This window comes from Charadrius vociferus, unplaced genomic scaffold, assembly GCF_000708025.1.
Source record: "Charadrius vociferus isolate BGI_N301 unplaced genomic scaffold, ASM70802v2 scaffold67, whole genome shotgun sequence".
NCBI lineage: Eukaryota > Metazoa > Chordata > Aves > Charadriiformes > Charadriidae > Charadrius > Charadrius vociferus.
The window spans coordinates 409,304-430,369 of NW_009649485.1; the positions used below are offsets into that span (position 1 = coordinate 409,304).

Sequence of the window (21,066 nt, forward strand, 5' to 3'; positions counted from 1 at the left end):
GAGGCGGGTAGCCGGCAAGGGCAGCCGGGCGCCTGCCGGGGAAGGCAGGGCTGAGCCCGGTGCCTGGGGCCTGGCCCCTCTGCCCCGCAGTGCACAGCCTGGCACGGCGGGTGCAGGGAGAAGGAGAAGGAGAAGGAGGACGAGGAGGAATCCTCTGCTCACGCCCAGCTCTGTCTTTTGCTTGTTAAGATTCTGCCTCCCCACCTGCGGGGCAGGCAGGCTTCCCTGGCTACCGAAGGCCCCCCTTGTTTTAGCCTTTGTACAAAGCTTGGAGGCCTGGGGATGTGTAAGAACTAGTGCCACACTAGAGTATCGAGCGCACTTTGATATTTTGCTGGCTGTTTCATTATTTTTTCTCTTCTATCTTTAAAAGATATTTCAGAAAGAGATGAGTTACTGAACTTGGTGTCAAAGACTCTTGATTTCTGATTGCTAACTGTCCAGTAGCACTGGCACATGGCAGTGGGTGAGTGTGTCCGCGGAGGGTGGCACAGTGTCCTGCACCTCAGTATCACCTCGTCCACCCTAGAGGAGCAGACCAGAATCATAGAGTGGTTTGAGTTGGAAAGGACCTTAAAGGCTGCAGAGAAATGGTCTGAGTTGATTGGGTTGCACTGGTTACCAAATGCACCCCTGATGGAGAGCAACTGCAGGTCCAGAGGAGGCCACGAAGATGCTCCGAGAGCTGGAGCCCCTTTGCTGTGAGGAGAGGCTGAGAGAGTTGGGCTATTCAGCCGGGAGAAGAGAAAGCTCCCGGGAGGCTTAGAACCCCTTCCAGTCCCTAAAGGGGCTCCAGGAGAGCTGGGGAGGGAGTTTTTACAAGGGCACATAGTGATAGGATGAGGGGTAACGATTTTAAACTGGAAGAGATTTAGATTAGGTACTAGGAAGAAATTCTTGACTGTGAGGGTGGTGAGCCCCTGGCCCAGGTTGCCCAGGGAAGCTGTGGCTGCCCCATCCCTGGAGGGGTTCAAGGCCAGGTTGGATGGGGCTTGGAGCAACCTGGTCTGGTGGGAGGTGTCCCTACCCATGGCAGGGGGGTGGGACTGGATGATCTTTAAGATCCTTTCCAACCCAAACCAGCTATGATTCTATGATATGAATCTGTGAAGTTGCAACTTGTGTTTGCACTGCACAGCAGATGGCAGTGAGATTTCTTGAATGGATGTTTACAAATCATGTGTATTGTTATGGAGGATGTCAGAGAGGTATGTTGGGTTTTGTGTCTGTCCTATTTAAATTTATCTGCTTGTGATGAGCCTGTCTGTTTGCTTGGTAAATTGAAGGAGATTGGTAAATTGAAGGTATTTAAGGGAAAAACAAACAAAAGATGAAACCATAATAAAAATACAGTGGTGTCAGAGATAGTATCAAGTCTCCTTACGTAAATATTGGTGGAGTTATTAATCGGAAAGGTCTACTTGCCTGACTTGAAGGTGGTTGGCAGCATTTATGCTCCCAGGGCCCAAGCATGGATGAGAGCAATTACGTGTCACAGCATTGTGAGGAGGGGCTAATCCCAGCCTATGAATTTGAAGTGCAGCTGGAGGTGTTTGGAAGACGAGTGGACGTGATGCTAAGGGACATGGTTTAGTGGTGGGCTTGGCAGTGTTAGGTTGGTGGTTGGACTCAATGATCTTAAAGGTTCCTTCCAACCTAGATGATTCTATGATTCTGTGATTATTCATTTACCGTGATAAACATGAGGTGGCAGTGCAGACCCCAGTGGCAGGTCCCTAGGGCCAGGTGGCAAAGGGCGGTGAAAGTAGATCGTAGAGGAGTGTATGTGGGGGCAGCTGTGAGAGACATAATCCCATTTGATATTCCTTGTACGGAAAACAACATGGAGTCTTTTATGTTAAGATTAATTAAGCAGAATCATAACTACAAAGGGGTTTTTGACAGCCACTGTAGCCTGAAAGTTACATGTTGTGTTCTCAGTGGGTTGTGCCATTGGCTAGTGACACCTTCCAGGGACCAGACATCTCACCACAGGCACGTAGAGCAAGAGTGCCAACGCCACAACGCTTGTCTGACGTCCTGGCTGCTGCCAGGTTCTGGCATGCCGATGCCTAGGTTAGGAGCTGTCTCTGAAAAACTCTCTGAACACACTCTGCTATTAAATTAGGAAGAGCTCCACGAAGAGTGGCTCTGTCACCCTTCACATTTTTCCTGCAGGTGCTGTAGAAGACAGTCTGGCACATTATGGTCGCAGACGATCAGATTTTCTTATGAGCCTTGTTACTTCCAAGAGCAGAACATATTTCAGCAGCCTTAAAATGCCAGCACTTAGTGTAATGGCTGGGTCATTCTGCAGCTATTGCCAGAAGCCTAATTGCCTGTTTGGAAGGAAGAATAGAGATGTGTCATTTTATGAAGGGTTGCAATGGGGGTGATTTTGACCTGCAGGTGAAAAATGATGAGCGTGTTGCTTTGTTACTGCCATTTGCTGCTTGTACATTTATCGTCACTGATTTGATGTATTTTATTCTCTGTTTGAGGAGCTGGTGGCTACAAATAACCAGGAATATCTTGCTTTTCTCTGATATCTCTTAATTATACATGTACTTCCTTTTCCTCCATGTATGTGGTCAGGTGCAGGCTGTGTATGTTAGCGTGGCATGTGTATGCTGTATGCCAGAGGCCTTTTGTGCTTTGGGTAAGAGAAAAAAGTGGTTGTGTATGATGTATCATGTATGATGTAGTCATTATAAGTCAATAATACGAAATTATTACTCTTGTTTTCTTCTCAACTGCCAAAGGCAGTTCCTGAGTTTCCTGTCTGTCTTTTTGACAAGTTTACATTTCCTCTGAGTAAGGAAAATACCAACCTGTTTTTTAAGCAACCTTTTGGTCAGCTTAAGCGGTGTGGTATCCAATCTCAGCTGTATTTGCTGCCTCTCTTCAGTGAGGCTGAGCTCGGTCCACAGCCATGTTGAAGCCTGCAGGTTCCTCTGCTGCAGCTGCATGCCTGAGCAAATCTGCAGCTGGGTCCAGAGCCCATGGACAGGATTAAGCCTAGTTAGACTAATGTTCTAGTGGAGGAGAAGGTGTAACTGCAGTAATTCAGAGTTAGATGCAGATGACCCTCAGGGTAGCCTGAGGGTGCTGAAATGCCTGGCAGTGCCACGCCAGTGCTGTAAGCCATGGCTAATTGACCTGGTCTCTCGATTTTGCTGCTCTGAGCTTTCTAGGTAAGTACTGGCTTACAGCATGACTCTCCTTTTAGTGCTGGGGTGACAAAGTCTTCTTAGCGTAAAGATTTTAAATCTTCCTTGCAATAACTGTCATTTCTTTGAGGCAGTGAGATAAAAGGTGGATATGAAAAATATCCCAAACAACCGCTTCCTAAATTCTTAAGACCTGACAGTACATCAGTAGACTTGCTGCAGTTGTGAAGTCACCTGGTTTGGAGTTGTTGTGGATGCAAATATTCAACACTGTTATGATTTAGCAGCAATTCAAAATTTATTAATGATTTGAGGTAGACCAAGGGGTTGAATTTTAGCAGCACTTAATCAGTAGCTGATTTAAAGATTTACAAAGTGATTTAACAAAACAATTGAACAGCGGCTTGATTACAGATTTGAAGATGACAAGATTCACACTAACTTACTATAAGGTATCCCAAAACAATACATACACATATGAGGGAAAGCACAGATCTCAAATTAAGGCATATACATATAAGCAAAGCATATAACCATGCGTGCGCGCACACCCCCCCCCGCCCAATCTAACGCATGCACGGACAAATGGAAAAACATCCACATCCATAAAGGTAATACGTATTTATCATAAACATATAAGCGAAGAGGTGGATGAAAAAGAGACCAGTCTACAGTTAAAATTTCCCTTTCCCTGAGTTAGAGTAAATACGATGCATCGGCATTGCTCAATAGGTGGTAGTTGAGACTTGACAGGGGTTGTCTCGTGCTGGCCTTCTAGTCCTCGAGGCATCCGCCTGAGCAGCGTCCCGACTCAGGGAAGGTCCTGGCCACAGCCGGCTGCCATCTAGAAGAACTCAAAGGGTCTTTACTAGAATTGCTGCTTGTAGGATCTGAGATTTTTGTCAGGTACTTTTCCACTCCGGCCCAGCTCGGACAATGGGGTGTTCTGGTACTTCCCACTGGTTATGCAAGCCTAGGACTTGCTAGATCTTGGGGTCCTGGTATCCCCCCACTCTGTGGCCACAATATGTTTGTTGTTGGGAGTGATCGGTGATAGTTACTATTTTCAAACGGTAAGATCCATGAGAGCCAGGTACACTGAGGGGTTGCCATAGTGTTTTAGTCTGTTGCTCTCCACCTTTTCTTTCTTTCATGTTGTACCATTACGTATGGTTCTGATCCATTGTAGTATTATGTGGCCCAGGTGGGACGAAATCACGCCAAGTGCCGAGAGACCTAAGGGGAGGGTGTTGCACCATCACAGGGGTTTCTGTTATTTTAAAATGTAAATAATGGGCATGTTCAATATTCAAAAGCGTCTGTTTGTGAACACGGATTATAAAACTTCATAGCATGGTCATGTTTGTACACCCACAACTGGGCCATGACTGGCAAGGCATGGGAGCAGGTTCACACCATAACAAAGCTGATGCAGCTCCTGGGGCAAGCTGGGCCCAGGAGCATCTCATGTGGTGCCTTCAAACGCACACGTGTGCTTCCCAGATACCCTTATTGCTCCAAAGCAGGGTGCCACGTTCCAGCCACTAGGATTGGTGGGGCTTTTTTTTGTTTGTTTTCTTTAAATTTAGTAGCCTGAGCACAGTCCTCCACTGGTGGGCGGTGTTGGTGGGGAGTTTAACTTTTCTGGTCTACCAGAAGCCTGAAGGAAGTTGTGTGTGTGGTTTGGGCAGAGATTTCTCAGAATTGGAGGAGAGACACAAGATTTTGGAAGAGAGTGGTGAGATACCAAGAGTTACTTCTGCTCTGCTCTTATAGAGCTAGTGTTGAGCTTGATAACTGCGTTTCAGAAAATTTTAGACCTTGGACCCCATCCTAAATACTGAAGTAAATTTGGAGGAGGTAAAAGTGCAGGCAGGTGAAATGTCTCTGTGGGAGTGGGGAGGAAGCAGACTGCTTCATGGGTGCTTCTTCCAAATGGAGCATCCCATAGGATGGGAGAAGGCTCAGATGCCTGAGCCAGGTGTAAGACTGTCCTTGGCAGGCACAGTTTAGCAGTGGCCAGAGAGGCCAAGAGTGTCATCTCAGTCTCTTCTCCTGCCTTTTGGCTTAGATAGGAGGAAAACATAGCTTCCCCTGAAATCCCAGAGAGGCTTATGCCCTGGGATATAATGTACAGTGCACTGGCACACAAGCTTCAGATGGCAGTAAAAAACCTTCGGTAAGATTGGTGATGGTTTAATGAGTGTGTGTAAATGAAAAGTGCTGTGAGGACATGGAGCACTCCTGACTACTCAGAAAATGGTCTTGGCTTAAATGCGATCTTCAGCTGGTCACAGTTAACTTCACTGGTGTAATATACTTCCGCATGCTGCCTGTGCAGGGATCAGTAATGACAAGGCAGCAACAGAGCAAGAAGCAGGGAAGGAGCCTGCTTTTATTTTACTTCATATACTTATTGTGTTGGATCCTTGTCATGCTTTTAGCACTTGCTGCGGTTCGTTGTTTGAATGTCACAGTGCTATTTGAAGTTTAATTGCTCTGCTAGGTGTAAGACCCTGGTTTAATGCATGTTTTTTGTAAGTTTGCAGAAGGTAAAGAGTTGTCGGTGACACTGAGAGTCACTACAGATCACGTAGCTGAGGCAGAAGAAAGAGGAGGGAGCTGAACTGTGGCTCTTCATTCCCCAAAAAGTATTTGCACGAACAGACACAACTTCACAGTCTCTGGTCCTTGCCTCAGTCTTTTGTGCATGCCAATGAGTTGAGCTGAAGAGAAGTTTGATCTCAGCCATGAATCAGATAACGTGGAACTTCTTGCAACAAAAGGGAATTGCACAGCAAGTATGTCAGGGCAGTACGTTTCTGACAGTACACTAACAAGCTGCCTTGAGAGCGAGCTGTAGAAAAGCCAGGCATTAGAAACACGTGGAAATAACACAGCGTTGGTATAAAAGGTAAAAGCGTAACTGAAGTGCTGTTGTGCCTGTAGAATCGCAGCGCTCTATGCAGTATCAACAGCTGTGTATCGTTGTTTGAATAGGAGTGACACCAGCACTAGAGAAGTTCTTAGTGCATGATGGTCATGCTGTGGGAGGTTTTGCTGAACCCTTTCCTGTAAATGCTGTTAGTACCACACAGATACAGAAAAAGGACACGGTATAGAAAGGGCAAGAGCTGTGCCTCGGTGTAGTGCATTGTGCCAAAGTTTTCTGGCTCTTTTCCTTTGTTCTTTCATTTATCATCTCTAAATTGCAGGGCACAAAGGGCTGATGCTTATGTATTTTCTGGTAGCCAAAATACTATAAAAACTATGCATTTGCTTTAAATGGGGAACGTGCTGGTGGTATGGTGGGGGTGGCAATGTTTTGTTTTTGTTTTCTGTGCTGCTTGGCTATAAAGTGCTGTACTGACATTTTAATTTATTTCAGACACACTCATAGACATTGTCTTTCTAAATCTGATAAGGGCACAGTAACCCGTGAAACCAGTCTGCCTGTATCTTAGTCTAGGGACTGTAGACAAGCAGCTTTCTGGAAAGCTATGCTACTGCAAAATCAAATAGGAAGTGGTGCCTAAAACAACAGCAGCTCTGGATCTGTGTATTTGCAGAAGTTTGGGTTAATAAAAAAAGATGTGATTTATTTGTAGGGGTATTTGAGTATACTTCCATGGTAAAAATGTACTGCTTTTTGAGTGCGCTTTCTCCCCACTCCCACTTGAGTGCGCTTTCTCCCCACTCCTGCTTGAAGTGAAGGTAGAAGTTCTTCCCTAAAAACTTCGTGGCTCTTTGGCAGAGATGCAGTTCCTGATGTTCCAGTTCTGTTTCAATCTGGGCAGTTTCTGCTGAGCAAGTTGCTGATGTCTCGTGGTAGACAAAAGGCAGCAATAAACTCTTGGAGGGTTGGGTGATGTTAGGGCCAAATCCCTCCTGCTCAGTCAGCCCCCTGTTTGCCTGCTTGCATGAGCTTCTCCGCATCCCCTCCCATCCCACCCCATGCTCTGCTGTAGGCCTCAGGTGCTAAGCAGCAGGCAGAGACCAGCCCTGTGCTGGATACTGGTATCAGTAATGTACATAATTTGAAGCCAAATTTATGTCCTTTTACTGTTCTATATCAGAGAGAACCTCTTTCTCTGAAATACACATTTGCATCGAAAAAATTAATAAAACACATCAGTTTTAAACTCCACAATCTGACTTCATAAATGATAGAAAATTTATCTTCAGTGATTTAACAACTTTAGGTCTGTATTTGATTAAATATCCATCGGTGCTTGACATCTAAATAATTTAGAACCTTCTCCCTTTGGAAAGAGAGAGGCAGCATGAGTGACCAGCCAGGAGTGTAGATGTGTGTAAGTGGATGGGTCTTTGAAAGCACGTGGCTGTGTTGTGTTTCCCTAACAGGTAGTTCAGCTTTCTAAAATTACATGATGGTGGTAATTTTATTTTAGCTATTTAACCACTGTTAGGAAAATGAAATTTACAGAATTTAAAAGTGGCTTGCTGATTAACTGCTGTGCTTTGTTCTTTGTATTATTTTATCTCTAGATCAGTCATATTGTCACCGGCTGCAACACGACATGTATTTTCTTACAAGCAATAGCCGACTGAATGAGCAAGTGGTTGATAAAATTATTCTTCAGCTTAACAGAGTCTACCCCCAAATTCTTACCAATGAAGAAGCAGAAAAGGTAATTTGATGAATTTTACTATATCTCTGAATGTTGCATTGTTTTTGCTGCCACATGCAGCCAGTCTTCCTCACCTCTTACTTGCTGACCAGTTGTACCTGGGATCTCGTATCAGAGGAGAAGTCACAGGGCTGGCACGTTCCCTGTGCCAAGCGGTTATGAGAGCGGGCACTCTCTTCAGCAGCAGCCCAGTGCCATGGTCCCTGCCATGATGCCTGATGCCATGCATGCAGAAGCACTCTATCTTATAACCACTCCATGGGCAGGACTGCATCCAGCGTGTGACCAAATGCCCTGCATGCCTGCCTCCTCACATGAGTCAGTGTGGAGTGTCACATCAGATGATCTGCGCTACATCCAGCCACGTCCACAAAATCGTCTATATTAGCTTAATCAGTTTTAGTCCCTGGTTGGTGTGATTAATAACGTTGAGTATCAGGAGAGAAGGGGGGTGTTAGCCCCACCCATAAGCGTGGGAGCTGTGGGAAGTGGATGGATTTAGTAACATCTTCCAGTGGTGTCGCTATGTATAGAGAAAGGCTGCCCTCCCTGGCATGAAGCTTTCAAAAATGGGTAGCTATTTTTAGGGAGAAACTTGCATGGAGTGAAAGTTAAAAGTCAGTTAAAAGATTCCCAGATAACAGTTTGTACTTGCCCTCAGCTGACTTCCCTGTGTGCACAAGGCTCAGGGTTTTGGCATATCAGTATTTTAACATGAGGAAAAATAGGTCTAATTCTGCCATAATCAGACTCCATAGGGACAAATAGTGTTTTGGTGGTGTAGAGCAGTGCTAGATTGTCAGTTGAGCCAGTCTAGCAACTCAGTTATGCTAAACAGTGTGACATGCACAATTAAAGATCATCTCATTCCCTCAAGAACTTCAAAATAAATGCATAAAGGATCAGTGAAATAGAGTTCGTTGAGTTCTGCACTTTGCAGACGGAAATGATCTGCTTTCTCCTAGGTCCAGGCAAATTTCTGTCAACTCTACTGAGTGTTTAGAAAGCTTACAATCTCAGCAATATCCAGTAGACCTTGTGGGAATTCTATCAGAAAAAGGAGTGTTGTATAAGGTGTGGTGCATTCCTGTCCCCCTAGAGCAGGAATTGATCCTAACCAAGTGTACTTCAAATGTTATCTTCAGTACTGGTCTGAAATGTGGTTTGCTGAGAATGGCTTTGGACATTTTCCCAATAAGCTGAAATCAGTTTGATGTGTGTAAGGTGAGGTACATGCTTTCATTCTTTTTGTAAGGTCTCCTAATACTCATCACATGTTGGACTACAGAAAAAAAGTGCTTTCTTCTGCAACTGCTTGCCATGTTGTCTGAGTAATGAGAATTTATACATGTTGCACTGGGTATGCAGCAGTTAATTGTGCTGGAAACAATGAAGCGTGTAATGTTGGGATGATGAACACTTAAATATTGGGAGTATAAAGCCGTATAAGCAGTATAAAGTACATTTTTTGGGTGATCATTACTAGGCAACTAAGGGAAAACTTGAAAACATAAAAGTTTGTTATAATATTTGTTGGTATTTTCTATCAGTAGCTGTCAGAATCAAATTGTAGAATAGCAAGTACCATGTTAGTTTGAATGCAGAGAAAACATCAAACGTAGAATATCCGTCACTTTATCAGGACAGCAAAAAGAATGAGGCAAAGTGTAGGCAATATGCTCTCCATCAGACAGTGCTGACCAGATGGAGCTCAGTGTCTTGAAGGCTGCTGTGCAATGCATGTCCTTTTTAGGTTCCCCTTATTTTATCGGCCCATTCTTTTAGCAAATGTAAAACAAGCTCCATATCTCCACTCCCTGGCATACTGTAAGTGATCTCCAGCTGTTGCAATCTGTCTTCTGATGAGTGCTTTTCTCTTACAGTTCAGGAATCCAAAGGCATCACTCCATACCAGACTTTCAGATCTGATAAAGCACCTTCAAAAGAAAGGGGAGAGACACTGTCAAGAGTTTTACAGGGCTCTACAGATCAATGCTGAAGAACTGTATAATGACCTGCCAAGCAGGAAAATCTTGAGTAAGTTGATTTGTAAGTTGAGTTGTGGATTTCCTAATTGGTGTATTACAAAACATCATTCAGATGAGGCTTAGGGTATTTAAATAACCTGTTTACATTATTTAAATAATGTTTGGGGTATATATTAATTGCTTTTGACTGGAATTTTCCAAAAGCCGTAAGGGGATTTGACTGCATAGTTCTTGTTGACTAGTGTGGGTGGTCTAAAACTCTTTGTTTTGAAATATGAAATATGTCTTTAAAACAGTTCAAGTGCAACATGTAAGACAGCGCTATAACTCGTATGAAGTACAATTTCTCTTTTCATAACTATTTTTCTCTCCCTACCTAATGAACTGGAGAAAAGAGCAGTGTTCCAAATGGATGGGAAATACATTCAGGCATCCCACATACTGAAATGACTTGAGGGAAAGCTCCCACGTTTAAGTTAATGAAGCTGCAATGGGACTGCAGTTTAAGAAATTGTTATAAAGTATCTAACAGCAATAATGCTTCACTGGTCAATTATTTTCTAGTTGTAAGAAACTCCAGTTAGATGCCAGGGGAAATTTTAGACGTGTGGGTCAAACTCCAGTGAGATTCAAGTCGTTACACCAAAAGTCTGTAGGTTTAAAAAAAGCCAGTTAGACCTGGAGTGAAAATGGCATATAAAATTGTAATTACTTTTGAAGATATTGCATTGCCTACATTCATTTTGCCTTTCATTTTGAGGGACAAGGTTTGTATCTACCCAGCATAAATACATATCGGTGGAAGACTGCACCATTTTCCTGCCTGCATGGCGAGGCTGCAAAGTTACCCTAGGTCTCCACATCCATACCCAAACCCTCTTGAACTGGGAAAGTCTGGGCCCATCTCTGTCTCAGAATCTCACAGGAGCATGAATCCCAAAAGATTCAGCCTTGCAGCACCTTTAAGGCACTGCTTTTGATCTGATATTCACCTTGCAGAAGTCAGGCCCTTTGAGGGAAGAGGCTCTTAAACAAATAGTCATGGCTCTATCGTTTTTACTTGGGTAGAGCTCAAGACCAACAGGTTTTTCTACCAGATTGACTAGAAGGCAGCACACAGCCTTTATTAAGAGCAACATAAGAAGTCTTTGTGTAGCCACTAAGAAGAAAATTTCAACAGTGTGTTGATGGTTTAAGGGCTTAAGCTCTGTTAATGTTCAGTAACACCTCTACAACCAGTTTCTGAAAATGAATCTTAACATACGTGCATACAGTAGCCAAGGCCTGACTACATCCCATATAGATGGTCTGAATTCAGTTGGGTACTAGAAATAGCATAGCTGTGACCAAGTTTGTCCATACCTGTAAAGCTCATGTTGGAAGTTCTGCAGATATTGTGAAGATGACCCTGCCTTGTGCCATCATCATGCCTAGACAAACCACAGAATGACAGAATCACAGACTGTTCAGGGTTGGAAGGGACCCCTGGAGATCATCCAGTCCAACCCCCTGCCAAAACAGGGTCACCTACAGCAGGTTGGACAGGGGCTCATCCAGGCAGGTTTTGAATCTCTCCAGAGAAGGAGATTCCACCGTCTCTCTGGGCAGCCTGTGCCAGTGCTCTGCCACCCTCAAAGTAAAGAAGTTCTTCCTCATGTTGAGACAGAGTTTCCCCATGTTCCAGTTTGTGCCCGTTGCCCCTTGTCCTGTCACCGGGCTCCACTGAAAAGAGTCTGGCCCTGTCCTTTTGCCACCTGCCCTTTAGATGCTGATAAGCATTGAGGAGATCCCCTCTCAGCCTTCTCTTCTCCAAGCTGAACAGCCCTGGGGCTCGCAGTCTTCCCTCATCAGAGAGGTGCTCCAGTCCCCTGATCGTCTTTGTAGCCCTCTGCCGGACTCTCTCCAGCAGTTCCTTGTCTTTCTTGAACCGGGGAGCCCAGAACTGGACACGGTGCTCCAGATGTGGCCTCACCAGGGCAGAGTAGAGGGGGAGGATGACCTCCCTCGAGCCACTGGCCACGCTCCTTTTAATGTGCCCCAGGAGACCATTGGCCCTCTTGGCCACAAGGGCACGTTGCTGGCTCGTGGGCAACTTGTCCACCAGGACTCCCAGGTCCCTCTCTGCAGAGCTGCTCTCCTAACAGCCCCTAACCTGTACTGGTCTATGGGATTATTCCTCTTGAGGTGCAGGACGCTGCACTTTCCGTTGTTGAACTTCATTAGGTTCCTCTCTGCCCACCACTCTGGCTTGTCCAGGTCTCACTGGATGGTGGCACAGCCTTCTGGTGTGCCACCCACTCCTCCCAGTTTTGTGTCATCAGCAAACTTGCTGGGGGTACGCTCTGTCCCCTCATCCAGGTCGTTGATGAATATGTTGAACAAGACTGGACCCGGCACAGACCCCTGGGGAACACCGCTAGCTACAGGTCTCCAACTGGACTCTGCACTGCTGATGACAACCCTCTGAGTTCTGCTATTCAGCCAGTTCTCAATCCACCTTACTGTCCACTCATCTAACCCACAATTCCTAAACTTACCTGTGAGGTTGTTACGGGAGAATAGTGTCAAAAGCCTTGCTGAAAGGAAACTTCTGTAGGGTGTCGGCGTGATGGTTGCACTTTTAGGTAGGGCATAAACATGCTCATCTTTGCACCTGATTTACGTGGTTACTTCTGAGTGCTTTTACTCGGGTAGCCGCATAAGTAGGCAGGGTTAGGGCTTCTCGTGATCAAACTGCACATGACAAGTACATGTGCTAGAAGTGCTTCACAGAAAAAAAATAGAGCTGTTTGTGGTGCTCCAAAGCTGTTTTGCTGCTGCTGCCTTATGCAAAGGGACTTGAGTAACCATCATAAGTCATTAAATTCTCTGTATCTTGATATACTCTCTTATGTTACCATCCTCAGAACAGTGAGAATAATTTAAATAACTGAGGTAAAATACTACTACATGCTGAGGTTCTGCAGCTTCCTTATATTGACCTGAGAAGGAAATAATGAGATGATTGTGTTAATATGTTTGCTGCTGTTTATGAGTTCTGTAACTAAACCAGATGTCTGCATTCTGGTTGATAGGCATCTGTGCAGCATTTTAAGCTAAAACCACAAACAATTTTATTCTTCAGGAAAAGCTCCCTTTGCAATATGAGGTGTTATTTTTCATTTAAGTGAACTTGGACATTTTGAATATTAAAGGCATTATCCTTCCAAGCTCTAATACGTACAGTTTTTATGTTACTTAAATGTTACTCATAGCAGTAGTTGTTAGATTTGTCAAATTCAGCACAGAGCATTTACAGAATTGACACTAGAATTTGTAAATGCGAAGAAAAAAGGGAATCCCTAACACGGGGACTTTGTTCTTGATGCAGATTGAACTGAAACAAGCAGCATTATAAACACCTGGATAAATTATCGGTGAGGACACAGATGAACAATGGCCAGGACAGAGCTCTGTAATAGATTACATACAGCTGTACATATAAAAAAAAGTTTTCTACGGAGGAAATCCTTTCAAAGATTTCCTTTTCATTTTTAAAACAATTTTAAAATTTGTGCTAAAAGAAAATTACTTTGCCTCAAGTGTAATACTGCAAGTGAAATCTTTAGTAGTGTCTCAGAATTCCCACTAGAGGGTGGGTAAGGAACACGGCATGAGTAACTTCAGAGCTATTGAAGACTAACAGGATCTTCCAAATGACTCAGAAAATGTTTTTATTTCTCTCAATGCTGACATAGACTAGAAAAGAAAGATAAAGGATCAGATCAGCCCCACGCAGCAATAGCCTGACAAAAGCGCAGAGATTTGGCTGCGCTGCCCGGTGAAGCGTGAGGATTTCTTAGCTACAGCGCAGAGGGAGGACATCCCTCAAGACGGGCAGGCTGCATGAGGTTGCTGTTGATACAGCGTGCACCGTGCAGGCTCCGCGGCAACCCTTCCTGCTTCGGTGACTCTCAAGCTTTGCAGCAAAGTGCTTCAGATGTTTGTGTTGCGCTTGAACGTTATGCCCTGTCACCCCACCGAGAGGGATGTATTTAGCATGGGAGGGGGATGTTCACCGTCTCACGTTGGCTGACGCTGACGGCGAGTCCCCTTTGCTGAGCTGGTGGGCAGGGCAGTTTCCCAAGGCACCTCACCTAGCTCCAGGTTGTCACGTAGGAGGAAATCGGCTGAAACCAGAGTCTCAAATTCTTCCTTATTGAGCTCTCTCTTTTTTTCTTTTTTCTTTTTGGAGGGGTGGGTTTAACCCTCTTGACCACAAAGAGAGTTGTTTTGCAGATTCATGATGCATTAAAGGAAAGTAATTCCTCTGCCATTTATGGTGACAGCGGTGTTCCTTGGTGTCGCCCACAAGTTCTGCAGACAATGTTATCTCCACATCTGTATGGCAAAGGCACCTCTAAAAGAGCTGTGGGTCTTTCTGCCCAAAGCAGAACCTGCTTTATTGCTGCTAACTACTGAACACCTTGTCTTAAGGTCCACCTCCTTTTCGATGAGAATTTGCAGAAGATTAAGGCAAAAATTATTTGCGCCAAGTGTTAGCACGTAGTACCTGCAGACTTTCAAAGAAGCTGATTTACCTTTGGAGGGGTTAATATTTTATGTCAATGGATATTTTTCTGAAATGTGTTGTTTTGCACAATTTTGCATGTGCTGATTGTGTTTGTTCGTTTGCTTGAGCTGAGTACTAACTTTTCATGTGTTGCTTTTATTTCTAGAAACCACAGATTCCACAGAGATAGACACTGACAAGGAGAAATATATGCTAAATGACAGGGGTAAATAAATGCATACAGTGTCACCGGATGGAATGGCTTTTCAGATTATGATGCAATTTATTTTATCATGTAATTTGCATTTCATGTAACAAATAGTTTGTTTTATGATGTCTTTACTGTCACAAGTTAAGTGGAATTAATGGAGGAAAGCGTACTGAGCTGCTGTTGAGGAAACCAGTGCCAGGAAATTCAAGAGACTGTAGAGTTTAATCAATATTTACAACAGTATTTTTACTTACGCTGTTAGAGCTAAATTCTTAATTTCGTATGATTTCTTCAGTGCTTGAATAGTAAGGTCCATTCAGCTGCTGATGATGTCATTTTGCATAAGGCCATCAATAATTCTTTTATATAACTTTCAAAATTTTTCATTTCTTTTAAGCTTTTAATTTAAGTAAAGTAATTTGAAAACAAAGACAGAAAGGAAGATGAGCCAGGGTGAACCTAAATGTATTTTCCTTAGGAAAACATGTTAATTTTTTCACCTTCCTCTGTTCAATGCACAGATTACAGAGGCAAACATTTTATTGACTGAAAGATATTTTGAAAAAATAATTGAAGATCTGAAAGAAAGCTGAAGAATTTTTTAAATTTATAACGAGCTATTTTATCATTTAAGTTTATTTGATATTTTATTTAGAAATTTAAATACAATTATGAGACAATAAAAACAGCTTCTCTGAGCTATGCCTTTTGGGCAGTTTTTCCCTGAGAGAAAAACAGAAACGAGGGGCAGAAACACAGCTTAACTCAATGTGTATTTTTGCCTGTGTTGTTATTACTTTGAAAATTGAACCAAATTGCTATTCAGGTTTTTCACATGGCTATCGCTGACTGCAGCAGAACAGTACAGGAAGAACAGAGAAAGGGCTTGGAAATAAGAAAATGAAATAATTTATATTCTAACTCAGGCTGATGAAAGAGCTGACCTCAGACTGGAGATTGTCCTGCTGCTGGCCACTCTCGCTGGGAGATTACAACCCAGTCCTTGCGCCATTGCTCTTTCTCTGGGTTGTTGCCTGTGTGATCAGCCCCACTAATTTGTTAGTCGGCAGGACATTTGTCCTTAAATTGACAGGTGCAGTTTAATTGTAGCTGTATTCATACTGAAGTAGTAAATACAAATGGAATATTAGATGATAATGAAACAGATATAAATCTTTATGAAGTTTTGTGTGCGGATAAATATGAATTAGAAAGGTTTTACTGAACGTCAATACTGAACATCAGCATTAAACTGGTTGTAGCTCCGGGCAGGCATGTGAAGGAAACGCTTCCAGTGGGAGATTTGTTCTAGGTGTGTGTGGCTGTGCATTTCAGCTTCCAGCAGAACTGTAAACAGCAAAAAGAATATTTGCTTTTGTCATGAAAGCAGAATTTGTGGAACATGGGTAGGGAAAAAAAAGAAAACCCTAAAAAATCTGCTTCTAAGGGAGTGCAGTCTCATATGATGTACTCTTACCCACAGGCAGTGCATTGGCCTGCTCAGGGCTATTTGTGGAGTAAAATGCTGCACTGTGTGGTGAGGTCCCAGTAATCTGGTTAGTATTTTGTTGTAGTGTTTAAAGGGGGTTTTTGCACAACAACTGTTTTGGAGTAAGAAAACATGTAAGAAAGTTTTCTCTTCGATTTAATAGGATATAGCTAGATGAACAAAGGGGAACAGTGAATGGTGTCAAAGCAACTGTAGTAAAAATTAATTACAGTGTAGTAAATGTGCTTCATAGTACATTAGCTACAGAACATACATAATTGGGAATGTGTTAGCTTCATTTGAATACACTTAATTATGCATATTAATAGCAATTGATGATTTATGAACTGAGCTAAATTTCCACTGCTCTGTTCTGCCTTAATGTGTTTCCTTTTTCGTTTTCTTTTAGGTCCGGTGTTTTTCCTTGCTTGTTTTAGCGTTGCTGCAGGATTTGCGTTGTTTTGGTATTGCTGTAACTCAGGTAATCTGCTCCGGTGTCTTTTCCCTTGGTTGCCTTACTTTAGCACGTGACGGGAGAGCAGCGCACCTCTTGATCTAACATGGCTTACTTAATAGAGCAGGTCAAGGTGTCATCATTCATTAATGAGGTTAGGGTACAAATTGTGCTTCAGACACGCTGAGGTATAAATAATGGATAGTTTGCCTACAGAGGATGCCACAAATAGGGACTCTTTTTAAAAGACAGTAGTCATGTGAGCTCCTGTTGCTATAGCAATGGGTCATGATTCCCAGCAGTCATGAGGCCTGAAAACACCCAGACCTTCTGGCTTCCACATCCCTTGGGAGCTGGAATGGCCAGTGCCAGGGCTGGAGGATGCTGGCTGGATTTGCTGAGCCCAAGCAGCTACAACCACTGCCCCTGTTGCTGGCTGTGAATGTTAGCTCTCCCTTCACAGCAGCCATCAGAGCAGAGCTCCTGCTCCTCTCCGCAGCCCTACCTTCCACTCGCCCAGCATCGCTGTGAGAGCGGCAGCTCTTAACAGAAAGTGCATTGACGCATCCACATGGACGGACTTCAGCAAAGCAGTGAGGCAGGGCTAGTGGGAGAGATGCAGGGGGAGAGAGCAGCTGATTCAGAGGTGTCACTTGCTCTTGAGTCTTCACATGGCGCTGTGGGAAAGTGCCAGTCTTCACATGGTAGATGGAGAGCAGAATCCAAACTCCATTTTGGTTTAGTGCTTTCTGCTCCTCATACCCCAGTCACAGCAGTTACAGTTGGACATTGTTCTTCACTGTTTTTTTCCCAGAGCTGTGGGCTACAGTAGCACCAGTTCATGGACATTTCAGGTGACATGGGGGTCTGCGCTGTGTTACCCTTCATTCCCAGTCCCTCAGGTGGACTGTCCGTGGAGTCAGGGTTAAGGCTAAAAGGGAACCATGAGACCGTCGAGGCTAACCCATGTGTTTCCTTAGCTACTATCTCTTCCCTTCATCAGGTTCAGACGCCAGCATTTAAGGGAAGCATTTTCAGAAAAGCATCAGGGACTGATACCAAAAAGCCAGCAAATCCATCACTTCCCCTGATACTAGTTAATTGGCCTTAGCAGTAGAAGTGTGTGTCTTATTCTCAATTTGAACTGGTTTCAGCTCCAGCCTGGCATTTTTGTTAAGCCTTTCTATACCACGTTGCAGAGCCCCTCAGCCCCTTGTTTCCGTGCCAGCTGACATTTTCTGTTTTCTCCCTGTGGAGGTCTTTGTGCCTCAAGCCATCTCTCAGTCTTTATTTTTGCTAAAATTACCAACCAAAGCTCTCCAAGTCTTTTGTTCCAAGGCTCCTTTTTTTCCAGTTTTTGATGCTCTTTCCTGTACCTGTGCAGTGTCTCAATGCCCCACGTGTCACAGGGCTGCCAGACCTGGCTGTGGTGTTCCAGGCTTGCACCACCCAGTGCCATGCTCAGGTGTAAAACTGCCCCCTTACCTAACTCAGTAATCACCTCTTCGAGTGTCTGAAATTGCAGCGATGAATCCTAAGAGAGTCATTGTTATCCTGTCTTGACCATTGATGTATGCAATATTGAAGGAAATGGGCTTTCCTCTAGAGTAATTTTTTTAATTGATTTTCTATTTCTTGTAGATGCTGCTTCCTATCTAGAATGAAACTTCACTGTGTTCACTTTCACTTTTTCCTCTTTTTTTCGTTTCTGTTTTAGATACCAAAGTCATAGGAAGAGCCAGGAGAATCTTGGGCTTTTCTCCTATTATCATAGGAAGACACGTTAGAAATATTTGTATGTTGTATTTGGAAGACCTGTCAAGAAATTAAGGAAAAGCTGCCTCTTCACTTGTCTGTTCAGTATACCTGCCAAAGGAAGACAACAGTGCATGCATATTAATGTACTATACCCTCATACCAAAGATATTATTAACTAGCTTCGTCAATAATTGCGTTGCCTCAAGATGTATTCAGAGTTTCAGCTATATATGTCCTTCCTTATGGGAATGGACCATTTATTTTTGTAAATGCTTATTTTAAAATATTTATCATTTGGATAAAACTATATTTTTAATACAAACTTTAAAATGATATCCTAGGTGATCATGGGTCTTCAGCCATGTTTGCGTATGTGTTTTATACTGGAATGAAGGATCACAACTGTTTAAAGAATGCTAGCCTGTCTTTTGTGATAATTAACTTAAGAAAAGCACTTAAAAAACCCACATGCACTCAAAGCCTTACCAAGAAATGGATCTCCATCTCAGGATTGTCTGTTTTGTCTAGATTCTTTATACTTACTGCCTGAGCCCAGGTGGGCACCGGCACCTACGAAGTTTATCAGCGCCAGTTACCTTTGTGCGTGCCCAGTACTTGCTGTGTTTTCTCATTCTCCTGTTCACGCTTCATCCCAGCCCGCCTTGTCCGTGTTCATGCTCCACTGTTGGCTGTGGTTTGAATGTGCTGGAGCTGGTGCAGACTGGTTCCCAGCCCGCGGAGGGTCCCAGGCACTGAAATGTCTGATCTGAAGCACTTCAGACTGCCAAGAAGATTTTTCAGATTTATTTAGCTTTCCCTTTCCCAGTGAAGTGTTTTGCAGTCTGTATATTTTAAGAAACTGAAGTAATCCAAGATACTTTGCAGGGACTTAAGTGCCATGACATGGGGCTTTTTTGATGGCTAAAAATATCTATACTTACTTGAAAAGCCTGAGGTTGTTCATTTGATAATGTTACGTTTTTCTTCTGTGAGTTGAAACTGGAAAAACTTGCAGAAACCATTGGAAGACTAAAATTCTTGAGGGAGACGCAGGGAGTCAGGGCTGCAAGTGAAGCAGCTTGGGGTTTCTTAGCTTGCTGCTGCCTAGCTCAGTACCAGTGGCTTTCCTCCTCCAGCTGGGAGGTGCGGTAGTCCTGAACCACCTGTGAGAAGTGACATTTTCAGTGGGTGGTTCTTCAGTTACCCACGCAAGAGCGTAAGGAGCTTGGGGAGACCGTATCCCTGTACTCGGTGAGAAAGATGCTCTGTGGCTCTTCATTCACTGACTGAATGAAGAGATTTCCAGATCAGCTCGAATGTCACCTGAATAGAAGTTGCAGCTACATCTCAAGTTACTGTGCGCTGGAGGATCCCTTGCAACATTGTCAGTCACTTGGAGAGGTTTTCTCAAAACAGTCAGACTGAAAATTGTCTTCCAGCTTTAAACTTTATTCATGTTATAAAAATGCCATCATCTTCCACAGAGCAGGTCGTCTTGGAATAACTGTATTTCCTTCCAGGACAACACTCACTCAATATAGTATCAAACATATAGTCCAGAGGAGGAATTGGGTGCAGGGCAGAATTTCCAAATATTTGCGGGAAATGTCTTGAGAGATGAAGAAGGGCTCAGAGGACACTGATTTTACTGTTCTGATAAAATGTTTTTACCTCCAGCATTGGGGCACGGTTGGGCTGCGAGCCAACCCCACGTAGAGGCAGCTACACTCTTCGTTAGGTCAGATCTCGAGAGTAGACGGCGACTCTTCATGGCCATCGCTGCTGTGAGTGCAGCTCGTCCCAGAACACACCAGGTGAAATCAAATGGGCTACGTGGATAATGCTAGAGCCGCATTGCAAGTCAGCACAAGCTATATGGGTCAGTCTTTATTCTGACCCTGGGAAGCCCAGCTCCTGGTCGCTGGCTTTGTACTGGGAGCGGTGCCTCCACCAGCCCCGTTAAAGCTGGCTTGGATGTTTTCACACAGCTGCAGCCACTCCTTTGACTGTGGAGCTGGCGTTTCCTGAACTGCTCCCCTGGTGTAACTGTGCAGCACTCAGCAGAGGAGTTTTCTGCGCAGCCAGGCAGACCTACCCTGGGATCAGCAGTGGGCCGAGGGATGTTATGAACGCTTAATAGCCTGATTGCTGCAGTGTGAAATGTGGAATGAGACAAATGCCATGAGAACAAAACATCACCCAGCAGAGCAGCTGATTTAGACTTCATTTCCCCTGCCTCCACCCCACCAGGGCTTGCGTCTCTTCGATCTGATCTCCACGGGGACTCTTATTAGGGAGAAAAAGGTGACGGAGCTGAGCAGGTTTCCTGCAGAATGGGGTAACCATGAGGCTGTGCTGCCCTTGTTACACAACAATCTGCTGTTGTGCTGCCTTCCATCTTGGGACGTGCTTTAATTATATTCTCTTGTTTTCTCTCTGGCTTGCCTTGTGTTTAAGGTGACAATACGTTGGGGTTTTCCTCCAGCAAACGAGCTCTAAATTATAACATTTGAAAGGAAATGTTCCTTTCCTTGCTGCTGCTTAACTCCTGTAGCAACTCCTTTTTAAGGGACTAGAAAAAGTATCTCTGAAATTTAATGGGGTTTTGAAGCCAGCTTTAAAACCTCATTAGAGGAATGGTATTCCATTTTACACAAAAAAAAAATTATTCAAAGTAATCGCGATGGTCACATCTCATTTTAAAGCAGAAGCAGAGGCCTTATTGCTGCTGGGTAGATTCTTTCCATTTAGATTATCCACCATGTTGCCCTTTGAATAACAGGTTGCAAATT

The 21,066-nt window shown here is 43.9% G+C and overlaps 1 protein-coding gene across 2 annotated transcripts; it reads left to right on the top strand.

Moving 5' to 3' along the window:
- The first annotated feature begins 1,161 nt into the window (after window positions 1-1,161).
- Window positions 1,162-18,611, top strand: LOC104290762 (chromosome unknown open reading frame, human C9orf89). Of its 2 annotated transcripts, XM_009889910.1 has the most exons (6): window positions 1,162-1,180; window positions 7,680-7,822; window positions 9,706-9,859; window positions 14,529-14,588; window positions 16,472-16,543; window positions 18,234-18,611. In XM_009889910.1, the coding sequence occupies exons 1-6, from the start codon at window positions 1,162-1,164 to the stop codon at window positions 18,344-18,346; spliced, it is 561 nt and encodes a 186-aa protein (XP_009888212.1). In that variant the 3' UTR covers window positions 18,347-18,611. The 2 variants fall into 2 exon arrangements, with proteins under 2 accessions (XP_009888212.1, XP_009888213.1); XM_009889911.1 differs by lacking the exons at window positions 1,162-1,180; window positions 14,529-14,588 and having other exon boundaries at window positions 7,686-7,822; window positions 18,234-18,471.
- The last annotated feature ends 2,455 nt before the right edge of the window (window positions 18,612-21,066 follow it).